Source organism: Macrotis lagotis, chromosome 1 (genome assembly GCF_037893015.1).
Source record: "Macrotis lagotis isolate mMagLag1 chromosome 1, bilby.v1.9.chrom.fasta, whole genome shotgun sequence".
NCBI lineage: Eukaryota > Metazoa > Chordata > Mammalia > Peramelemorphia > Peramelidae > Macrotis > Macrotis lagotis.
The window spans coordinates 842,479,842-842,499,898 of NC_133658.1; the positions used below are offsets into that span (position 1 = coordinate 842,479,842).

The following is a 20,057-nucleotide window of genomic DNA, read 5'->3' on the forward strand; positions in this document are numbered from 1 at the left end:
TTGTAGTTTTCTGCAATTTTCATTTGTACCCTGAAGGTCCTTTGAGTATACGGAGAAGCCCTGGTTGGACATTGTTCAAGCTCGGTTTTACAGGTGGAGATGGCAAGAGAATCTCAATTTTAATTTCTTATTGCAGAAAGTCAAAGGGGACTTTGGCACAAATATGTAGATCTGGGCTATGGGACTTAACAAAAAATTCTTCATAGTCTTTGAGGAGTGCTATAGATACTTAGCTCGACAGAGTAAGATGAGCATTTTACTCTGAATCAAAGGACTGGAAGCTCAAACAGAAGCTTCATCCTCATGTGAACCTAGGAAAATTGTTTAATTATCTGGGTTTCAGTATCTTTATGTGTAAAATGAGAGGGATAACTTTCAAGGTTCATTCTAATTTTAAATTTATAATTCTACTAACTGACAATATTTAGGTTAGAGAAGAATTTATGGGGTAATGTATTAGCCACCTTCCAATTCCTAAAGGGTTATAATGGGTTACAAGGAGTAAATCTGTTCCATTGTGCCCTATAAGGAAGAATTAGGTTTAAGTGGCAGAAAGGCAAAAACTTTGGCTCAATGAGAAGGAAAAACTTTCTGAGCACTAAATTTTCAAAGTACAAATGATAGCTTTAGGAGGTAATTACAGCAACAATAACTCTTTCCTCTTACAAATATTATCTTGTGATCTTGGATTATTTAGTCATTTACCCTCTCTGTAGTCCCAAATCACACTCAGACTATAAATTGAATGGAAAGTAAAATCTATTGAGAGTAGGTGTTCCCTATCCTAATGAAATTATAAGTCGAGTCCTTATCCTAAAACTTTGTTTTTTTAAAGCTCAAAAAGGACTTTCCCTTACTACAGTTCCACAAGGCAGGTACTTCAAATATTATCAGCTTCATTTTATAGGTAAGGAAAGTGAGACTCAATTTTTCATATTCTCTCATAAATCTCCCTTCATTAAGAGGTCTTCAAGGAAATATTGTATGACCAGTTAAGAATATCAAAGAAGGTAGTCTGTCTATATTCTGGTCAGACTGGATGATATTTTAAGTTCCTTCTCTCCATGAGATTTCCTGAGGCTAACATTTTGCTGATAGATATCCTTTAGTTTGTCAATGAGTCTACAATGAGAACTTTAGGAAGTGAATTCCAAGGTCTATGAAATCAAATTATTCAAATTAGAGGGGGGAATGAAGGATTTCAAAGATGTTGCATTTCTTCTTCTTTTTTTTTTTTTTAGGTTTTTGCAAGGCAAATGGGGCTAAGTGACTTGCTCAAGGCCACACAGCTAGGCAATCATTAAGGGTCTGAGGTCAGATTTGAACTCAGGTACTCCTGACTCCAGGGCCAGTGCTCTATCCACTGTGCCCCCTAGCTGCCCCAATGTTGCATTTCTTAATAAATGCATAGTTAAATAGTTCTGGGAGTCCTTAATTGAACCAATTTCCTTGGTGATATTGTGCCAACCTTCAAAGAGTTAAGGAGGAAATATCTATGTGGAAAATGTCAGGAATCAAGGAAGACCTCTTCATCCAGGACTAAAATTCCTTTGCAGAACATAAGCTTTTTCCTCCACAAGAGGAAAGAATGTTTAAATCTGCATTAAAGGACTATTATTAGACTAATATCTATAAAATTGACTAATATATTCATTCTTTCAAAAATATTTACTGAATAAATGAGATCCTTTTCTAGACTACTTCCCAAATCTTTTTCTTTAAACAAGGAAGGAGTGGAGAGATTATGCAGAAACCAAACATTTGTAGGGGGTGAAACTGTGAAGTGGGGAAAAGGACTAGGGAGACTGGGAAAGATTGTAAACAAAATTCTGGCTTCATTTAAGCAGCCTACTGAAATTAAATGAACTTCTATATTGTACTAATCCTTGTACCTGTCTTTGTTCCAAGGATAATATAAAATATTTTGTAAAAATAAGAGTTTTAGAAGGTACTGATACTCAACAGAGGAATGTCAGACTTCAAGAAAGGAATTATCTATTATTGTTCTCTCATTTTTCCCAGGTCAGTCTGCAAGCCACGTTGTATAAATATTTATAGACTCCTGGAAGTAAAGGATGGCTGAAAAAAATTAGTTCAGAGTAACTGGGAGCTTTCTTTGTCAGAGATTCTAGTTTGATAACTTGTGGTTCCTTATGTCTCCTCTTCTAGATTCGGAAAGATCTCTCAGAACTATACCCAATGGGTAGGGCCATCTTGAATTTCAAAGAAAATTATGAAATATATAAGAAATCTTCTGGTTTGGGGTTTGGAGCTTAAAAATTCAGGGTTCAAGTCACAGTTCTGAGAATAATTAGCTTTTGAGAGCATCAGCAAATCATCATTGTTGAGATTCAGTATCATGACCTACAAAATGAAGATGATAGCATTTTGAATAAAAATTCCCTATGGAAGGACCTTTTCAACACCTAAGGGTGTTATGAGAATTAAATAAGATATTGTTGGTAAAACACTTTGAAAACCATGAAGTCTTATTTAAATGTGACTTGTTGTGGTTGGAAGAATCTTTCTAACAATATGTTTTGCATGGGAAAGACTTAACTGTTTTCATATATTTGAGGCTGTTATATGAAGGATAACATTTGATTTGCTTTGTAGGAAAATGGTTTGTTCTATTATTCAGAAAATTATTATATAGTTTCAATCCAACATTATATGATTAGAGGGTATCTGCACCCATATAGTCACCTGACTTTCTAGGAATTCCAGAGATTATGATGATGATGACTTTTGGATTCTCTAGTTATTGAGTCCACTCAAAACATTCTTGTTTGGGTCCAAAAATTGTTCCATCCACACTTGTGTTTTGAGTTTCCGTAATGCAATTCATGTGTGTCTTATGTGTAATATATTTATCAAATGGTTCATGTGTAATTCCTTTGTCAAAATCTTGAATGGTATAAATTGTTCAGAACCTGGTTAGAGAGAGTCATGCCCTTTCCAGCTCACTCTTATGTCAAATAACCAAATAAATTTCTTTTAAAATTGTTTTCAGGTTTCAGATCTGTTCTTGAGAACAATAGTTTGATGGAATGTGCTCTGGGATGACCTCATGTACCTATAAAAATAAAAGATTAAATGGGGTTGTCTCTAAGATCCCTTCTAGCTCTGACATTCCATATTATGTGATTTTATAGAATCATCTCTTCAGCCTTTTTCTCCTAGCCACTAAATCCCTGAAATGAATCTAGCCCTTTCTAGGAGTCCAGATCATGGGAATGAGTGAGGATCTGATCCTAGGAACATACTTTGCTTTCCCCTTTGGAAAGTAAATGAGGCAAAGTTAAAAAAGTATTTATTTTGTATCTGCTATGTCTAGTCATTGTATTAAGCACTAAATGTTAAAAATATATAAAATACTATCTGTCCTCAAGAAGATTAAATATTGAACCTAGGCTTTCATTAATATAAGGAAGCTCTGGATGAGGAAACTCTATCAAATGCAGATTGGCATATTCTCTGCAACTCTGGAGAACTGAGACATTAAGTTATTTGCCTAGGATTATACAGATGGTATATGAAGAAGTAGCTCTTGAACCCAGATCTTCCTAACTTTGAAGCAAATACTATCTACTTTTCTTGAAGAAGGTTGTATTTGAACTGAGTCTTAAAGGAAGCCATGTCCTTAAAAGGTGTGGGTGAGGAGGGAGAGCATTCCAAGCATGGAAGATAGCCAGTGAAAAGATATAGAGATGAGCGATGGAATGTCACAGATAAGGAATAGAATCTAGGATTCCTGTTCTTAGAGTTCATGGGGGGAAATCACATTTAAGAAGAGAGGAAATAGGGCAGCTAGGTGGTGCAGTGAATAAAGCACCAGCCCTGGAGTCAGGAGGACCTGAGTTCAAATAAGACCTCAGACACTTAATAAATATCCAGCTGTGTGACCTTGGGCAAGTCACTTAACCCCACTGCCTTGGAAAAACAAACAAACAAAAAAAAGGAAGACAGGAAATATAGGATAGAACCTAATGGTGAAGGACTTGAAATGCAAATTAAAGTTTATATTTGATCCTTGAAATGGAAGTTATTGAGTAGAGAGTGACCTAATCAGAACTAAAGGAAAATTACTTTGATGGTTGGGTGGAGGCTGGATTATAGTGGGGAGATATTGGGGCAGGGTCTCTGCCAGGAATCTCCACCCCTTCCCCAGACCAAGAGAAGAAAAATGAATTTTTTCACATCACAAAGCAAATTAGTTAATGGCAGAAGCAAATTTTCTTTACTTTCATATGTCAAGATCAGGGCTATTTTTGCCTCTTCTCATTTGAACCTTCGAGGATATGAGGCAGTGTGATAAAAAGAAGGCTAGGAAATTCTTTATCAGAAGTAAAAGCCCAACATCATAGAAAAGAATTGAAGAATAAGAATAGAGTAACTTGAATAATTATAAGAAAAAGGGACTGAGACATTTCATCTGAGAGGCTGAGTGATTGAAATTTTTCTGGAACTAATGAGCATTATGAATTATGTGGCATTTAGAAAATCACCACACTTCTCTTTGCTATTTCCTCATATGGAAAAGAAAAAAAAATAGAGATTGTTCTAAATCAGAAATGTCAAACAGGAGTCCCTGACAGTTGTACACATTCAATACTTCCCAGTGTGGCTAGAACCAAATCAAAGTTAATTGGAAGGCAAACAGAGCATACATAATGTTAATGTTCTAAATTCTAAGTCAATATGCAGCTTGCTAGGGATCTTTGTTGTTGATCCTTCCTTCAATGCCTGCATTTCTATTTCAGTTTGACATCATTGAACGACTAGGCGGCATGGTAGATAGAATGTCCAATATGAAGTTGGGAAGACTCATCTTTGAGTTAAAATTTGGCCTCAGATTACTTTCTTACTTTTGTGACCCTAGGCAAGTTATTTACCTCAGAACTTCATCTGTAAAAATAAGCTAGAGAAGGAAATGGGCAATCTTCTCAAGTATCCTTTCCAGGAAACCCCAAATAGTATCACAGAAGAGTTATACATGATTGAACAACACCACCACCATTGGTCTGGATGATGGATCTTCAGGCAGACTCATAGTTCTAGATCCTAGAGTACTAGAATATAGAATTCTAGCTGGTACAGAGACTCTAAATTAGTTTCTGAAATTTTTTTTGAGAATTTCATGAATTATTGAGGGAGATATAAATGCTTATATTCACTCCTGACTTGTTTTTTTAATCCTTCAACACAGAAAGACAGATTATAAGCATTTATTAATTGCTTCCCATATGCCAGGCAATATGCCAAGCACTTTAAAATACTATCTCATATTATTCTCACAACTTTGGAAAATAGGTGTTGTTTTTAACAGATAGGTGTTGCAATGGGTAGAATGTCCAGCCAGGAGCCAGGAATAACTGAGTTAAAAGTTGTCCTCAGATACTTACTAGCTATGTGACCATGAGCAAATCACCTTACCCTGTCTGCCTCAGTTTTCTCATTTGCAATATGAGGTTAAGAATAGCACCTACCTCTCAGGGTTATTGTAAAGAACAAATAATATAAAAATTGTAAAGTAATTAAGATAATGCTTAGCACAAAGCCAAATAAATGTTGGTTGTTATTATTATCATTCCTATTTTACATGTGAAGAAGTTGAGACAGATAGGGGTTAAAATGACTTGTCCAGGGTCACCCAACTAATAAGTATCCAAGATCATGTTTGAACTTAAATCTTCCTGTCTCTAAGTCCAGGGCATGACTCCCATAGCACCCATGGCAGAATGTCTCTAGATAATTAATTTTTCAATGAGTGAATGAATGAGTTTTTAAGACAATATCAGAGACCCTGATTGTGTCAGATAATCTTTGAGATCCTCAATAGACTCTGATCCTGGAGGTAAATGCAAATTTGAAGTCAAGTACATTTCTAACAGGTTTAAGTAAATAAGAGTTAGACAATTCTCTCTCTTTTAGCACTTTCTAATGTCTTATTCCTTTCCCTTAATTCCTCATGTCTTTGTCCTATTTTTGCAGGTGATTTGATGAATATTTGATTATTTCTGGGAGCCCAGAATCCTGGGAAAGGGCCATGATATCTTCAAACCACACAATCCAAGAACCTCTTGTCTTCTTCCTCCTGGGCATTCCAGGCTTAGAGTCAATCCATCTATGGCTCTCCATACCTGTATGTTGCCTGGGTATGGCTACCATTGTGGGTAATGTGACCATCCTAGCTGTAGTTGCCACTGAGCCTGCCCTGCATAAGCCTGTGTACTTCTTCCTCTGTATGCTCTCCACCATTGACTTGGCTGCCTCAGTCACCACATTGCCCAAACTTCTGGCCATCCTGTGGTTTGGGGCTGGGCACATTGCTGCTGCTGCCTGCCTGGCCCAGATGTTCTTCATTCATGCCTTCTGCATGATGGAGTCCACAGTGCTGCTGGCCATGGCCTTTGACCGTTATGTTGCCATCTGTGACCCACTGCGTTATACTACCATACTTACTGACACAGTCATTGCTCGGATTGGCTTAGCTGCTGTGTTACGTGGTTCACTGCTGATGTTTCCCTGTCCCTTTCTAATTGGGCGCCTAACCTTCTGTCGCAGTCATGTGATTCCACACACATACTGTGAACATATGGCTATAGTGAAGTTGGCTTGTGGGAACACTATACCTAACCGTGTATATGGTTTGACAGCAGCATTGCTTGTTATTGGGGTTGACTTGCTCTGTATCGGTCTCTCTTATACACTCATTGCACGAGCTGTCCTTCGTCTCTCATCCCAAGAAGCCAGGTCTAAAGCCTTGGGAACCTGTGGCTCCCACATCTGCGTCATCCTCATCTCCTATACACCTGCCCTCTTTTCCTTCTTTACCCATCGTTTTGGCCACCATGTCCCAATTCACATCCACATTCTCCTGGCAAATGTCTATTTGCTATTCCCACCAGCACTCAACCCCATTGTCTATGGAGTTAAGACCAAAGAGATTCGAGATCGAGTAGTTAGGGTGTTCTTGAGAAGTCAAAGTTCAGGGACAAAGGAATAGGGTGATTTGGAGCTAGGTGGTTAGATAATTAGAAATCAGCATCATCAAGAGGAGATACTTCCAAAAACTATGGGAAAGCAATGACTTAGCTGAGATTTTGGAATAAAGAAAAAACATCTTCAAAGGAGCCTACCAGGATCATTCCAGAAAACCCAGGCCACAATCACGAACCAAGGGTTTACTTTTGCACTTCTTTCTCCTCTTTAGGAAAGTACACATAGGGTAGATTCCCCACCTCTATCCCCAGATTGCCCCTACTTATTGGTGTCACTACCTTATAGAGGCTCTCTTTCTTGTGCCCTGGACTAAGACATCATTTATTTGAATTATTGTATTCAGTCTACTTATTTCTCTTGACATAAGGTCTAGATATCTACCTTTCTCCCTTGATCCATATGATCTTCACCTGCATTTCAATTTCATACTTCTGATGCTGCATCTCTTAGAAGTCCATTCCTCTTCTCCCCTATCAATCATCTATGCTCCACAGCTTCCATTTCTGTACTGTCTACCCTCAGAAATGTTCTTATGGGAGTCATCCAATTTGGTTGTATGATCATCAGGCAAAGAGTATCAACTCTGAATGCATCCTTTGGCATTATCCAATGGTATAATTTTATAGATGAAGAAACTAAGTTCCATACAAATTAAATGACTTGTCCAGAAACTTGTAGATAGAGACCCAGGACTATACTCTGGCTCACCTCCAACATGAAAAAACATAAATACTATCAGTGAAAGCTCCAAAAGACCTCTGGAATGAAATCATTGTCCTCTGTTAGACTATCTGTATTTACTTCCCAAATTCACACACACACACACACACACACACACACACACACACACACACACACAAATCCATCTTTCCCCAAGTGTGGGTTTTTCTCAGAGAGGTCTTCTGGACCACATTGTCCAAGGACTGTATACAAAATTCAATACCCATTCTTGACTATAATGCAACCCACACAACAAGGAACACAACCACAAATGTGACTAGGATCACATGAATGTTCCCCAGGGGCTACTTATTGGACACACCAACCCAGTATATCTGTCCTACATTTTTTTCCAGATGTAGGGTGTCAAGGGGAAAACTTCCAAATCATAGCATGTTCATAAAATGTCTGAGGCCATGGAGGGAAAGGCCACATTCTTCCTAACTTACACAAATATTCATACCAATGTGCATTCATCCATACACATACATAGAGCACAAGGAAGGAAGTAATGAAGGAAGGGAAAAATAATTTTTAAGTATTTACAATTTATCAGTTATTGAAATTACATGCAGTCAGTGAATTATCCCCACAGTCATTCTTTGAAGAAACCAAGAAAATATAGAGATGGTTAATTTTCACTAGACTACCTAGGAAGCTTATTTCTCTCAATCTTCACAGAGAGTCAAAAGGGCTTCTTTTTTTTGTTTAGGTTTTTTGCAAGGCAAATGAGGTTAAGTGACTTGCCTAAGGCCACACAGCTAGGTAATTATTAAGCATCTGAGGCAGGATAAGGGCTTCTTTTAATAAAGAAGTTTGAATTCCTCCTCACTGTATTTTTGACACTAGTATATCTAGTCTTGCTGGATTTGTCTTTCTATTTTATTCTGACCCAACATTCAGAAATTCCTCAGCTTATATAGAATCTGATCATTTAACATTCATCTTTTTAAACTTTTCTGTGTGTAGTAAGACTCAGAAGAGTTCTGATGTCCAGAATAGATCACCTAAACAAGGTGGTTGTTTTTTTTTTCCTTTTCTGTCAATTGATATAAATGGCAAATTAATAATAATAGTGTGGGCTACAGAGAATCTTGGAAATGAAATGGCTTCAATAGCCTAATGTCCACATAAGAGTTATGGCAAGCATTTTTGGAAAAGTTTCTCCTTGTCCTAACCACAAGGTAGTTAAATGAGAGTTAACCTTAGTCATAATTTTTAGGGACAATGAATTTTAAATCAGTACAAGTTAAAAGCTGTCAAAAGAATAAATTTAACTTTAACTTAAATAATTCTAATTTATCTAGATATGCACTAAAAGAACTGCTAGTCTTCTTACTTTACCCTAAAACAAAAAAGATGATCAGATGATGACTTTGAAATAAATAAGTTGATGGAGAGAATCAATGGCTATGAAAACAGTTGAGAGACACTTAACAAAGATGAGGCATATAGAAGAAAACAGAGATTTAATAGTCATTATGTAGGATCCTAGAGTTTTGGTTTTGAGCACTGATCAGGTCTCAGTCTTGTGATAACTTTCCTGGAGGTTCACATGTGAGAGGAGATAAAACTGTGGTTCAGTCATCAGCACCAGGATTGAGAGCAGTATGACTTGGGAAAGCTAGGTGATACAACAGATAGAACAGAAAGACTCATCTTCCTGCATTCAACTCTGGCTTTAGATACTTTAAAAAATCGATGGGGTAAGTCACTTAATCCTGTTTGACAGTTTTCTCATATATCAAATAAGCTAGAGAAGGAAATGGCACACCACTCCAATATTTTTGTCAAGGAAACCCCCAAACAGGTCTTGAAGAGCTGGACACAGCTGAACAACAAAATGGTGATATCATCAAAGGAAACCAACAACCATATAGTTTTGGAAGTTGGAGGTATGAATTTTCCTGGCTATCTATGTGCTCTGGTCACATGAGTTCCCTTTATATGTACCCTCCATGAGTGGTCATCGGTTACATGTATTTTCTCTGTGAGTACCCTCCTCATGGATGGCATGCTACATATAGAAGTGTACTTTATGTATGTATGGGGGTAGGGGAGATATTTTTTGTCATTTTATTTTTTATCATATTTGATTAAATGGCTTTGATTTTAATATTACCTTCTGATTGGTTGATAAAAAGCAAACCTATTTATGAAGGTTTGCGAATATAAAAATGCTTTATTTTCTTATTCAAAAAATTTATCAATTGTTATACTTTATAAATCTAGCTTTATATGACTAGAAACTGCCTAACCCAAAAGTTTTCAGTGGAGATCAGGTCTGAGACACTCCACTGGAAGGTATATGGCTGCAAGGTATGTTGAGATCCCACTTTTGTTTTTTGGGTCCACTCAATGTTGAATTCCTAAAATTTTAATGTTTATATTTTCTCAATAGACATAAATTTATATATTTATGTGTACTGATATATAGATCAATCGATTTTGCTTAGTAACTTCCCTCTCTGCAAAAGTGCTGAATTGTGTAAGAGATACCCATGTGCCTTGGGTTACATTTTTTTCTGGACTTCATATAACAGAAACTTACCTGACACTGGTGAGAGGCAAGCATACCTTTTTCTGCTGGTTCTCTCTTGTCAAAGGACCAAGAGAGTACCTCAAACCTGAGGTAACTTTTCCAGGATACTCCCTTCTGAGATGGAATATTCAGGGATTATATATGTAAACTTCTATAATCTTTTACAAACTTACACTCTTAATCATCAAAAATAGTTTCTAGATAGTACAGTTCTTTCATTAGCCCAGTAGATGTTTGTTTTTTTTATATATTTTTGAGATATAGGTCACTTAATCATGATTAATGAATCAACTTTAGTTCCTTTACCTCTTCTCCCCAATAATTTTTTCCAATGAAAATGTATCTTCTATTAGGGTTTCAACTCATTTGATTGGAAACCTGCTCAACTCCTGTCCACAGATTGTTCCAGGTCTTCTGAAAGAAACACATCAGTACTCTCAGTCCTTACCCTGATGATGAGATAAAATTATATCACATGTAAGAGCAATTATATACATAAGGCAAAACATTTCATGAGCTCTTGATTATATAGCAAGGTCAATTAATGGGTTCTTTCTATCAAAACAGAAAATCAGGCACCAACACCCCCTCCACTTTGGTCTTGGCTTGCAGACTCTTCAAATTGAAGAATTTACTATCACTATGGTTGTTGACCTTGATGTTGCATTCATCCTCAATGAAGGTGTTTGATAACATCACTGAAATCATCATGCTTAAAAGCATGAGAACAAGGACACATTCTTGTTTCACTCCGTTGGGGGTCAGGAAATCACAAAAGCATCATCCACTATCCAGAGCCCAGGCATACACCCCATCATGAAATTGGCATAAAATACTGATGAACTTCTCCAGGTAGCCAAATTTTGACATAATTTTCCATAAGCCCTCACAGCTGATGGTATCAAATGTCATATCTATAAATATTATATATAGACCTCTTGTTCTGCTCCTGGAATTTTTAATCCTGTTTTCTGGTTGTAATCACCATAACAACTGCTCTTGAGCCCTTTCTGAAACTATACTGACTATCAGGGGGTGACCATCTTCTAGGGGAAGGATCAAATAAAACTGAATTTTAACTGCCTTCTTACTGAGTCAAGAATCTTGAATCTCTCTAAACTTCGCTTGTACTTAACTTTTGATGAAATTAAATGCTGCCTTCTTAGAAATGGATGAATTATTCTGCTGGCAAATTCTGTGGATTTCTCATTTTTCATTTAGCAGCTTCTGTATTTCTCCATAATTTTCATCAAACCAGTCTTGATGTTTGCTAGTGTATTGACCCAGATGAGCAAATGCAGTATGGTCAAAGCTCTGAAAGATGCCCAATCCTTTTCTGCTCCACTGCTGCCAAATGTATTTTGGCTCAACTTTCCCTCCAAGTCATTGACAAACTATTCCCACTCAGAGAAGCACTTTAATCTTTTGAAAATACTTTTTCCACTAGTCATTTTGCCTTGGACCCTCCCCTTTGGTTGAATTTGAGTATTTAACTGGGAGAGGATGAGTCTATAATCAGTACAGCACTCTGCACTACACACTGCCTTTATCACTCTCACATCCTATCTGACTCTTCTCCTTACATAGTCTATTAGATGACAATATTTGTGGTGAATGTACATTCAGAAGGCAGAAAGAATGTCATGAGATTACAAAAATCTTCACTAGTAAATGATCAGTGTTGCTGCTGTTTCCAATTCTATTTTTCCAAAGACTCCCTGGCATATCTTGTAATCTGAGCCTACTTTACCATCAAAGTCACCCAGAATTATAAATTTGTCCTCTTTTGATACATTAATGATTACAGTCTCCAGGTCATTTAAAATTTTTTCTTTGACCTCATCAGGGTTCATCATGGCAGGAGCATAGGCACCGATGATAGTGGCCTTGTGTTTTCTTACAAGTAGCAATCTAATTTTCATGAACTTATCATTTACTCGTTTTGGTAGACATACAAGCTTGTTGACTAGATTAGTTTTGATTGAAAATTTTACTCTTTAACTACTAACCTTAACTTTGTGACTTCACTGAAGTCACTCCAAGAAAATATGTATCCTCTGACTTCAGTTAAATGCCCTTCATTTACCAAACTTGTTACTCTATTTGGACATGACACCTGCTGAGTTCTCTTGCAGCAAGAGCTGTTCATCTTTCAGGTCCATTGAATTTTGTGTTATATATGCATATGTATATATTTCATGCATTGATAATGAGTGGAATATTCTTTGAAGAAGTTTTTGTACATTTTTTTGTGTTTCAGTCACAGGGTGGGATTCCTCCCTGTGATCCCTCACTGCCATGGTAATCAAGCCATGGTTGGGTGAGCAGACAATTTTTAGGGTCATTGTTATAAATAACAACTCCCATTGTACTACAGATAGCTCAAATGGTCAGTCAATAGAGTATCTAGACTGATGAGATGTTAGAAAATATAGCTCATTTTAGGATCCTGATTTCATCAATTTCAGTATCCATATCTCAGTATGCTCAGAGATTTAGAACTGGAAATCAACCTCACTCATTTTATAGGTGAGAAACTAGGCCCCAAAAAAGATTAAATCATTTATTCAAGGTCACACAGATAGTAATGCATTATTCTTTCCCACTACATTCAGTAGATGTAGTTGCTATACAACAAATACTGTTGTACATTAAAAAAAATCATTACCCTTAGACTAAGCTGAGATTCTCTGAACTTAGAGAAATTAGATGCCAGACTCAGAGTTTAATGCCATTCCCCTATTTGAAGTCTTTCCAGCATGGTTAACCTGATAAGATGAAAGGTCAAGTGGAATAATATTTGGAAAATGGGGGTCACTTTCACAGAATAGTGAAGCAGGAAAAGAAACTTTAGTGTAACTCTGAGTTCATTTCTAGCATCTCTAAGAGTTAAGAATTGACCAGCACTACTGACAATTGTCAGGTAGTCATGCTAAATTTGAGGTTTCTTGAATTAGATGGACTAATTTCAATCACTATTAAACAATGTGAAAAAAGTGGGGATAATAATTGTCCATTCTTCAAAAAAAACCATTGAGGCAGAGTTCTAAATCAATGGTACTTTATTAAAGGAACTATAGTCCCCTCTAATGAAGTGAACCTCAGATTTTTCTCACAATCCCCTTATTCCAGGGCCTTATTTTTATAAGACGTGATAGCAGATCTGATACTTAAACACTCTAGAAGGACTAATCCTGTTGTTTGATACACCTTGCTTCAAGTACCAAAAATGATTCTTCAGTCAAAAAATGTTATATTGGCAAGATACATTGTACTAACTATGAAGTATTTCTGCTGACTAAATAGTCATAAGATGGTTACTTGCTCATGCTTCACAAGAGGGAGTAATCTAGAAGTACAAAAAGAAGTTGAATGACTTTCCATACAATTGAGTCACCTCTGTCACTCTGGGCTTGGTCACCATATAAGGGAAAGCAATATTGGAGGTCTCTAGTTAGTTTCCTCTAATTAAGCAATTGCATTTATAATCGGCAATTCATAACGCTGTGACCCAGTATCCAGAATTTATAATCACTGCTCCTATAGAATCATATCAAACTGATTAATACTGATTGGATTAGAGTAGGGGGTCCAAATAAATCATTTTTTATAAGAACAATGGTCCTTAACACAAACTCAATAATTTTTCACATTATAAAATCCTAGATTAGATAAGATCCCCTTCTCTTAACTTTCCTCCCTTATCATACTGCCATCCTCATTTCATTTTCAGGAGGAAAATGCATAAATAACTTAGACATCAATACAGATGGCTCTATTTGGGACTGTACTGTCACATGTAATCCCTAGAGGGTTTCTACTGAAAAGACCTAAATTCTATCAGTATCTCACTCCCCTAAACCCAGGTCCAATTTTAAGACTATCCTCTCCAAATGGGATAAAAATATAAAGACAAAACTGTGTCTCTCTCCACACAGAAATAGATGGAAAGATACAAAGCCAACTAGCTGCTTTTTTTTGTTGTTCTCAAAAACCCACACTTTGGCCTTTCTCTAGAAAGTTCTAGTTTTTTCATATACACACAAACTCACACTTCAATCTCCTTGGCCTAATTTTCTCTTAGTTTGAAACTGCTACTGGAGAGGGTTCTAGAATCTGAAAGAAGAGATCCACATACTTATTGATCTTCTGAAGCAGCAATGGACAGATAAGCATCCCCATAAGTTTGAGGAGTAACCATGGAAATCAATTTCTATACTACTTGGAAGAATTTCATGGTTTGTATCATTCAGATTCTTGGAATGAAAGCTAGCATGAAGATTCTATAAGATAAGAGCCAAGTCTGGTCAATACACTTGGGGTTTTCCAGGGACCCAATAGTTGGTAGAAATCTTTTTATGGACAGACTTGGCAGTCACTAGAACAGGTGTTCTAGAACTTTTATTAAGTGGACCACTGTGGCAGCCTATGAATCCCTTTTGAGCATTATATTTTTAAATGTATAAAATAAAATACCAGGATTACAATGACATATTTATTATTTTTTTAAATCATGTCAAAGGACTCCAACTTACTGAGTAGATTCTGACTTCTCCTAATAATTTTGTACCAAGGTGTAGGATGATGGTGTGATTTGTGAAGAAATGATGGTAACCAAGAAGAAACTTTTGGTATTGTTTGAATTGGTGCTGAGTGAAATGCGCAGAAGCAGAAGAACATTATACACACTAATAATGACATGGGGTGATGATCAACCATGATGGACTTGTTCATTTCAGCAATACAATAATCAAAGACAATTTTACGGGACTTGTGATAGAAAATACCATCCATATCCAGAAAAGGAACTATGGAGTTTAAATTAATTCAATTTTTAAAAGCTGTCTCATTAATTATATAAATTGTGATCTCTAATATTTTCTTTCTTCATTTTGAATCTGATTCTATTCTCCCAACACATTCAATTTTGATGTATGTATAGCATGGTTACAAATTTATATCCTATATTTGATTGTTTTCTGTCAGGGGGAGGGAGAAAAATTGTAAAATTCAAAACATTGCAAAAAATTATTGGCAAAACTACCATTGTTTGCATTTGGAAAAACAAATAAAATATTTGTTTAAAAAATAACATTCCAAGAACAGGGGATAATAAGAGAAAATACCCAACATGGATGAGATTGTTTTGTATGTACCATACTAAGAAGATTGTTGTCACTGGAGTAAAAAGAACATGAGTAAAAAAAGTATAAGAAGGTTAGAAATGTAGGAAACAGCGAGGTATGTAGAATTTTGAATGCCAAAAAATAAAAATGTCTGCCTTCTGGAGCTTATTGAAGAGAGGAGTGACATGGTTGGACCTGCACTTTAGGAGAAGCACTTTGTTGGCCGAAAGAGGATATAATATTGCTGAAATCATTTTTTTAAGTACTTGCCATGTGGAAATTCCTTGATTCAGTCATTGTATCTGAATTCAGACTCACCCCTTTGCTAAGTATCAAAATTTATCTCTAGATTTATTGATTGGCCACTTCTCCATTTGATTGCTCTCTTTGTCTCAGAGCTGGCAAACTTCAATGATCTTTCCACATTAAAAGATATTTACCGTGATGAGACGTAGTCACTCCTAATGAGGTTCTGGAAGATAATAACATTTGATATGCCAAGACTCCAAATTAAAGGTTTCTCAAGTCTTTCACACTGGGCATGGAATGATCTTAATTGGAACTGGGGATTGGATTCATTATTTAGCCTTCTGATTTTATTCTACAAGAACTTTTTAGACTTTTCCTTTATCCTCTTGATACATATTAGATTGCATATATTTAACCCATTTCTCTGCTCATCACTATCTCACCAGCAATTTCAACAAGACAGAAATATTCAAGGAACAACTCTATGAATTACTATTTCAATAAATTACTATTTAATTAAAAAAAAACACTATTTCATTAAAAACAACCCTGGTTCAAAATTGGAGTGAATATAAAGAAGATAGAAGGAACATATAACCAAAAGGGAAAAAATCTAAGACTGTCTTTGATGAATAAGAAAAATGCCAGAAAGATTAAATTTGGGGAGGAATAGCTTTTAAATAAAGTAGTATGATTAAAAAAAATTATAAGGAAAAAAGTTAAGCTACATCAAGAGTAAATGATTAGGGGCAGCTAGGTGGCATAGTCAGGAGTCAGGAGTACCTGGGTTCAAATCTGGTCTTAGACACTTAATAATTACCTAGCTGTGTGGGCTAGGGCAAGCCACTTAACCCCATTTGCCCTGCAAAAAAACCTAAAAAAAGAGTAAATGAATAGGAAAGGGATTTAGTCTACTATTAATTGACAATGGTATAATGTTAATAGATAATGGAGTAGATAGTACTAGGTAGTTTAGCTTCATCTGTTCCATTGAAAAGGCTCTTTATACCCGAAGCAATGATATAGACATTTTTTCATTACCAATAACTTTAAACTATATGTAATGGTTTGCAAAGGAAAAAATGAACTCCTTCTTCCATCTACTGTAGGCTCTTATTCTCTTTCTTATATTCCCACTGTGTACATATAAATTTTCCTTGTTTTCAGTTATTACTGTACACTCATTGAGTCATTCAAATGATCAAAACAATCTGCTACTGGCTAAGAAAAAGAGTAGTGGATCAGTGGAATAGATTAAGTGCATGATATAAAGTAAAAAGTGACCATAATTATATAATTAATAGATACAATGATTCACGCTTTGAATAAAGAAGTCATTATTTGATGAAAAGAGTGGAAAATTGGAAAAAAGTTTGTTGGAAACTAGGGGTAGACCAATATCTTACACTATATATGAAAATAAGGTCAAAATAGGTACATAACTTAGGCATAAAGGGTGATAGCCTAAGCAAATTAGAGGAGTATGGAATAGTTTACTTTATTGATAGTCAAACCCATGAATAAAGAAAGAATTTATGTCAAAACAAGAGATAGAATTACAGGATGCAAAATGGATAATTTTAATTATATTAAATTTTAAAGGTTTTTCAAAAACAAACCTATGCAACCAAAATTAGAAGATGGATAAAAGATAGAAAGTTGGATAAAAATATTAATAGCAAGTCTCATTGATTAGGCCTCTTATCTCAAACATATAGAAAACTGAGTCAAATTAAAAGAATACAAGTCATTCCTCAATTGATAAGTGATTAAAGAATAAGAAGAGTTTTCAGAAGAAGTCAAAGCTATCTACAGTCATATAAAAATTCTCTAAATTCCTATTAATTAGAAAAAATGAAAATTAAAATGACTGTGAGCTGTCACTCCATTATCTATCAGATTGACCAATATGACAGAAAAGGAAAATGACAAATGTTGGAACGTTTGTGTGAAAGAAAACAGGACATTAAGGCACTGTTGGCGGAGGTGTGGACTAATCCAATAATTCTGGAGAGTACTTTGAAACTATGCCCAAAGAAATAAAACTATTCATTGATCCAACTATATCACAATCTGTTCTATATTTCAGAAAGAGAAAAAAACGAAAGAGAAAAAGGAACCTATTTGCATAAAACTATTTAAAGCAGAATTTTTTGTTGATGGTAAGGAATTGAAAATTCACAAGATATACATCAATTCTGGAATGACTGAACATAATTGTGATGTAATATTACTGTGCTATAAAAATGATGCACAATATGCTTTCAGAAAATCTGAGCAGTTTTATATAAACTGATGCAAAGTAAAAATACCAGGAGAATCTTTTATACAGTAAGAGTGATATTGTATAGTGATCAATTTTGAATGACTTAGCTGTTGTCAGCAATATAATTATCAAAAAAACAAATCTGAAGGACTATGCTATTCTTACAGAGAAATAACTGATAGAGTCTGAGTGCAGAGCAAAGCATACTTCTTTTTATTTTAATTTTTTACATTTTTCTTGCTTTTTCATGATTTGGAGAAATGTTCTTGCTTTCACAATATTGCAAATATGGATATAGGTTTTGTGGGACTGCACATGTATAATCTATATCAAATTGCTTACTATCTCAAGGAGGTAAGAAAAGAAGAGAGATTAAATGAGAGAATATAAAGCTCAACATTTTAAAAGTAAACATTAAAATTTGGTTTTCCATGTAATTGGAAAAAGTAGAATTTTTGAAAATTTTTCAGAAAGAGTCATTGCAATAATAATTTCGCTGACACAATACCTGGACTTTGAGAAGAGAGGTGATGAATTATTAAACTGAAAGTGGCTTACTCTCCATTCTCCTATACCACTCTGGATGCCATAATCTTTAGTTTTCACATTATCCTCTAAGATTGGTTTTATATGGTCAAAAAACATGATAAGCTGGAGCTTGGAAAATAGAGTCAAAGAAGAATTCTTCCCAAGCAAGACAATGAGATGAAGACACCATTCAGTCCCCCTATTCAATAGAGAATTATATTTTCTCTGAGTTCATCAGTTGGTTTCATATTCATATTTTATGGGATTTAGTACCCTTGGATCCCAAAAAAAGTCCTATAACACAATCCCGAATCTGCTGGATTTTCACACCATAAATAATGGGATTCAAAGTTGGGGCCAGGAGGGGATAAATGTTGGCCATGATAATGTGGAGAGAGTGGGGGATCCTATGACCCCCAAAGCGGTGCACAAAATATGAAAAGAAAGCTGGGGTATAAGAGAACACGATGGCACAAATGTGAGCTGAACACGTCCCAAAGGCTTTCTGTCGAGCATCGGAGGATGACAGTTTGACCACTGCCCGGAGAATCATGGTGTAGGACAATGTGATGCAAAAAATATCAAAACCCCCTATCAAGAGGGCAACCATGAGACCATATACAGCATTGATTTTAACATTTCCACAGGAAATCTTGGCCACAGACATATGATCACAGTAGGTATGAGGGATGATATTGCCTCGGCAGTAGGGCAGTCGCTTAATAAGGAAAGTGAATGGGAGAACAAGAATCACACCCCTCAAGAATGTGATGAACCCAGCATTTGCAATGATAGGATTGGTGAGGATGGTGGTATAGCGCAGTGGGTAGCAGATGGCCACATAGCGGTCCAAAGCCATGAGCATCAGGACCCCAGAAGTCATTCCTGTGAAGGTGTGGATAAAGAACATCTGGATCAGACATGCATTGAAATCAATCTCCTTGAAGTTAAACCAAAAGATGCCAAGTGTATTAGGCAATGTGATTGTGCACATTACTGCATCAGAGAAGGAAAGCATGGCAAGGAAGAAATACATGGGTCGATGCAGAGTCTCCTCATATCGAATGAGGTAGAGAAGTCCACAGTTCCCCACCATGGCTACAATGTACATTGAACAGAATGGCAGGGAGATCCAGATATGTATGTCCTCTAATCCTGGGACTCCATTCAGGATGAATGAACCTGGAGTCAGAGTAGTGCTATTGATCCTTTCCATGATGGACATGTGATAGTTCTTTTGGTTGGTCTTGCTTTCTCCCTCTAGTGTAAGAGAATATGAGAAAAAAAAACTTTTTCTGTTTCCATTATCTATCTCCAATATAAAAGAATTAATCAAAGTCTTTTTTATAGCATTTCATAATTACCTTGAAAATATGCAGTAATAATATAGGCATTTTTAGCTTGAACCAAGAGAATGGAGTTCTGCATTTCACATTCATATGTAGTATTATGTATAACATAACCTACCATTTGGTGTACATGTAATAAAAATAATAAATAAATAACTTTCAGGACCTAAGTCCAGAGAATGTATGCCTGCAGATGTCTCTGTGTACCAACAAATAAGAATAATATTACATAAATTTATTTAGAATGACATCATTAATTGATGTTTGCTTTA

General features: G+C 35.8%; 2 protein-coding genes across 2 annotated transcripts; one reads left to right on the forward strand and one right to left on the reverse strand.

Moving 5' to 3' along the window:
- The first annotated feature begins 6,040 nt into the window (after positions 1-6,040).
- On the forward strand, positions 6,041-7,050 carry LOC141490350 (olfactory receptor 52P1-like). Its single transcript, XM_074190468.1, has one exon. It carries the CDS (start codon positions 6,050-6,052, stop codon positions 7,007-7,009), a length of 960 nt encoding a protein of 319 aa, XP_074046569.1. The 5' UTR covers positions 6,041-6,049; the 3' UTR covers positions 7,010-7,050.
- An 11,636-nt stretch (positions 7,051-18,686) lies between these two features.
- Positions 18,687-19,652, reverse strand: LOC141490366 (olfactory receptor 52N4-like). Its single transcript, XM_074190469.1, has one exon. It carries the CDS (start codon positions 19,650-19,652, stop codon positions 18,687-18,689), a length of 966 nt encoding a protein of 321 aa, XP_074046570.1.
- Between the last annotated feature and the right edge of the window lie 405 nt (positions 19,653-20,057).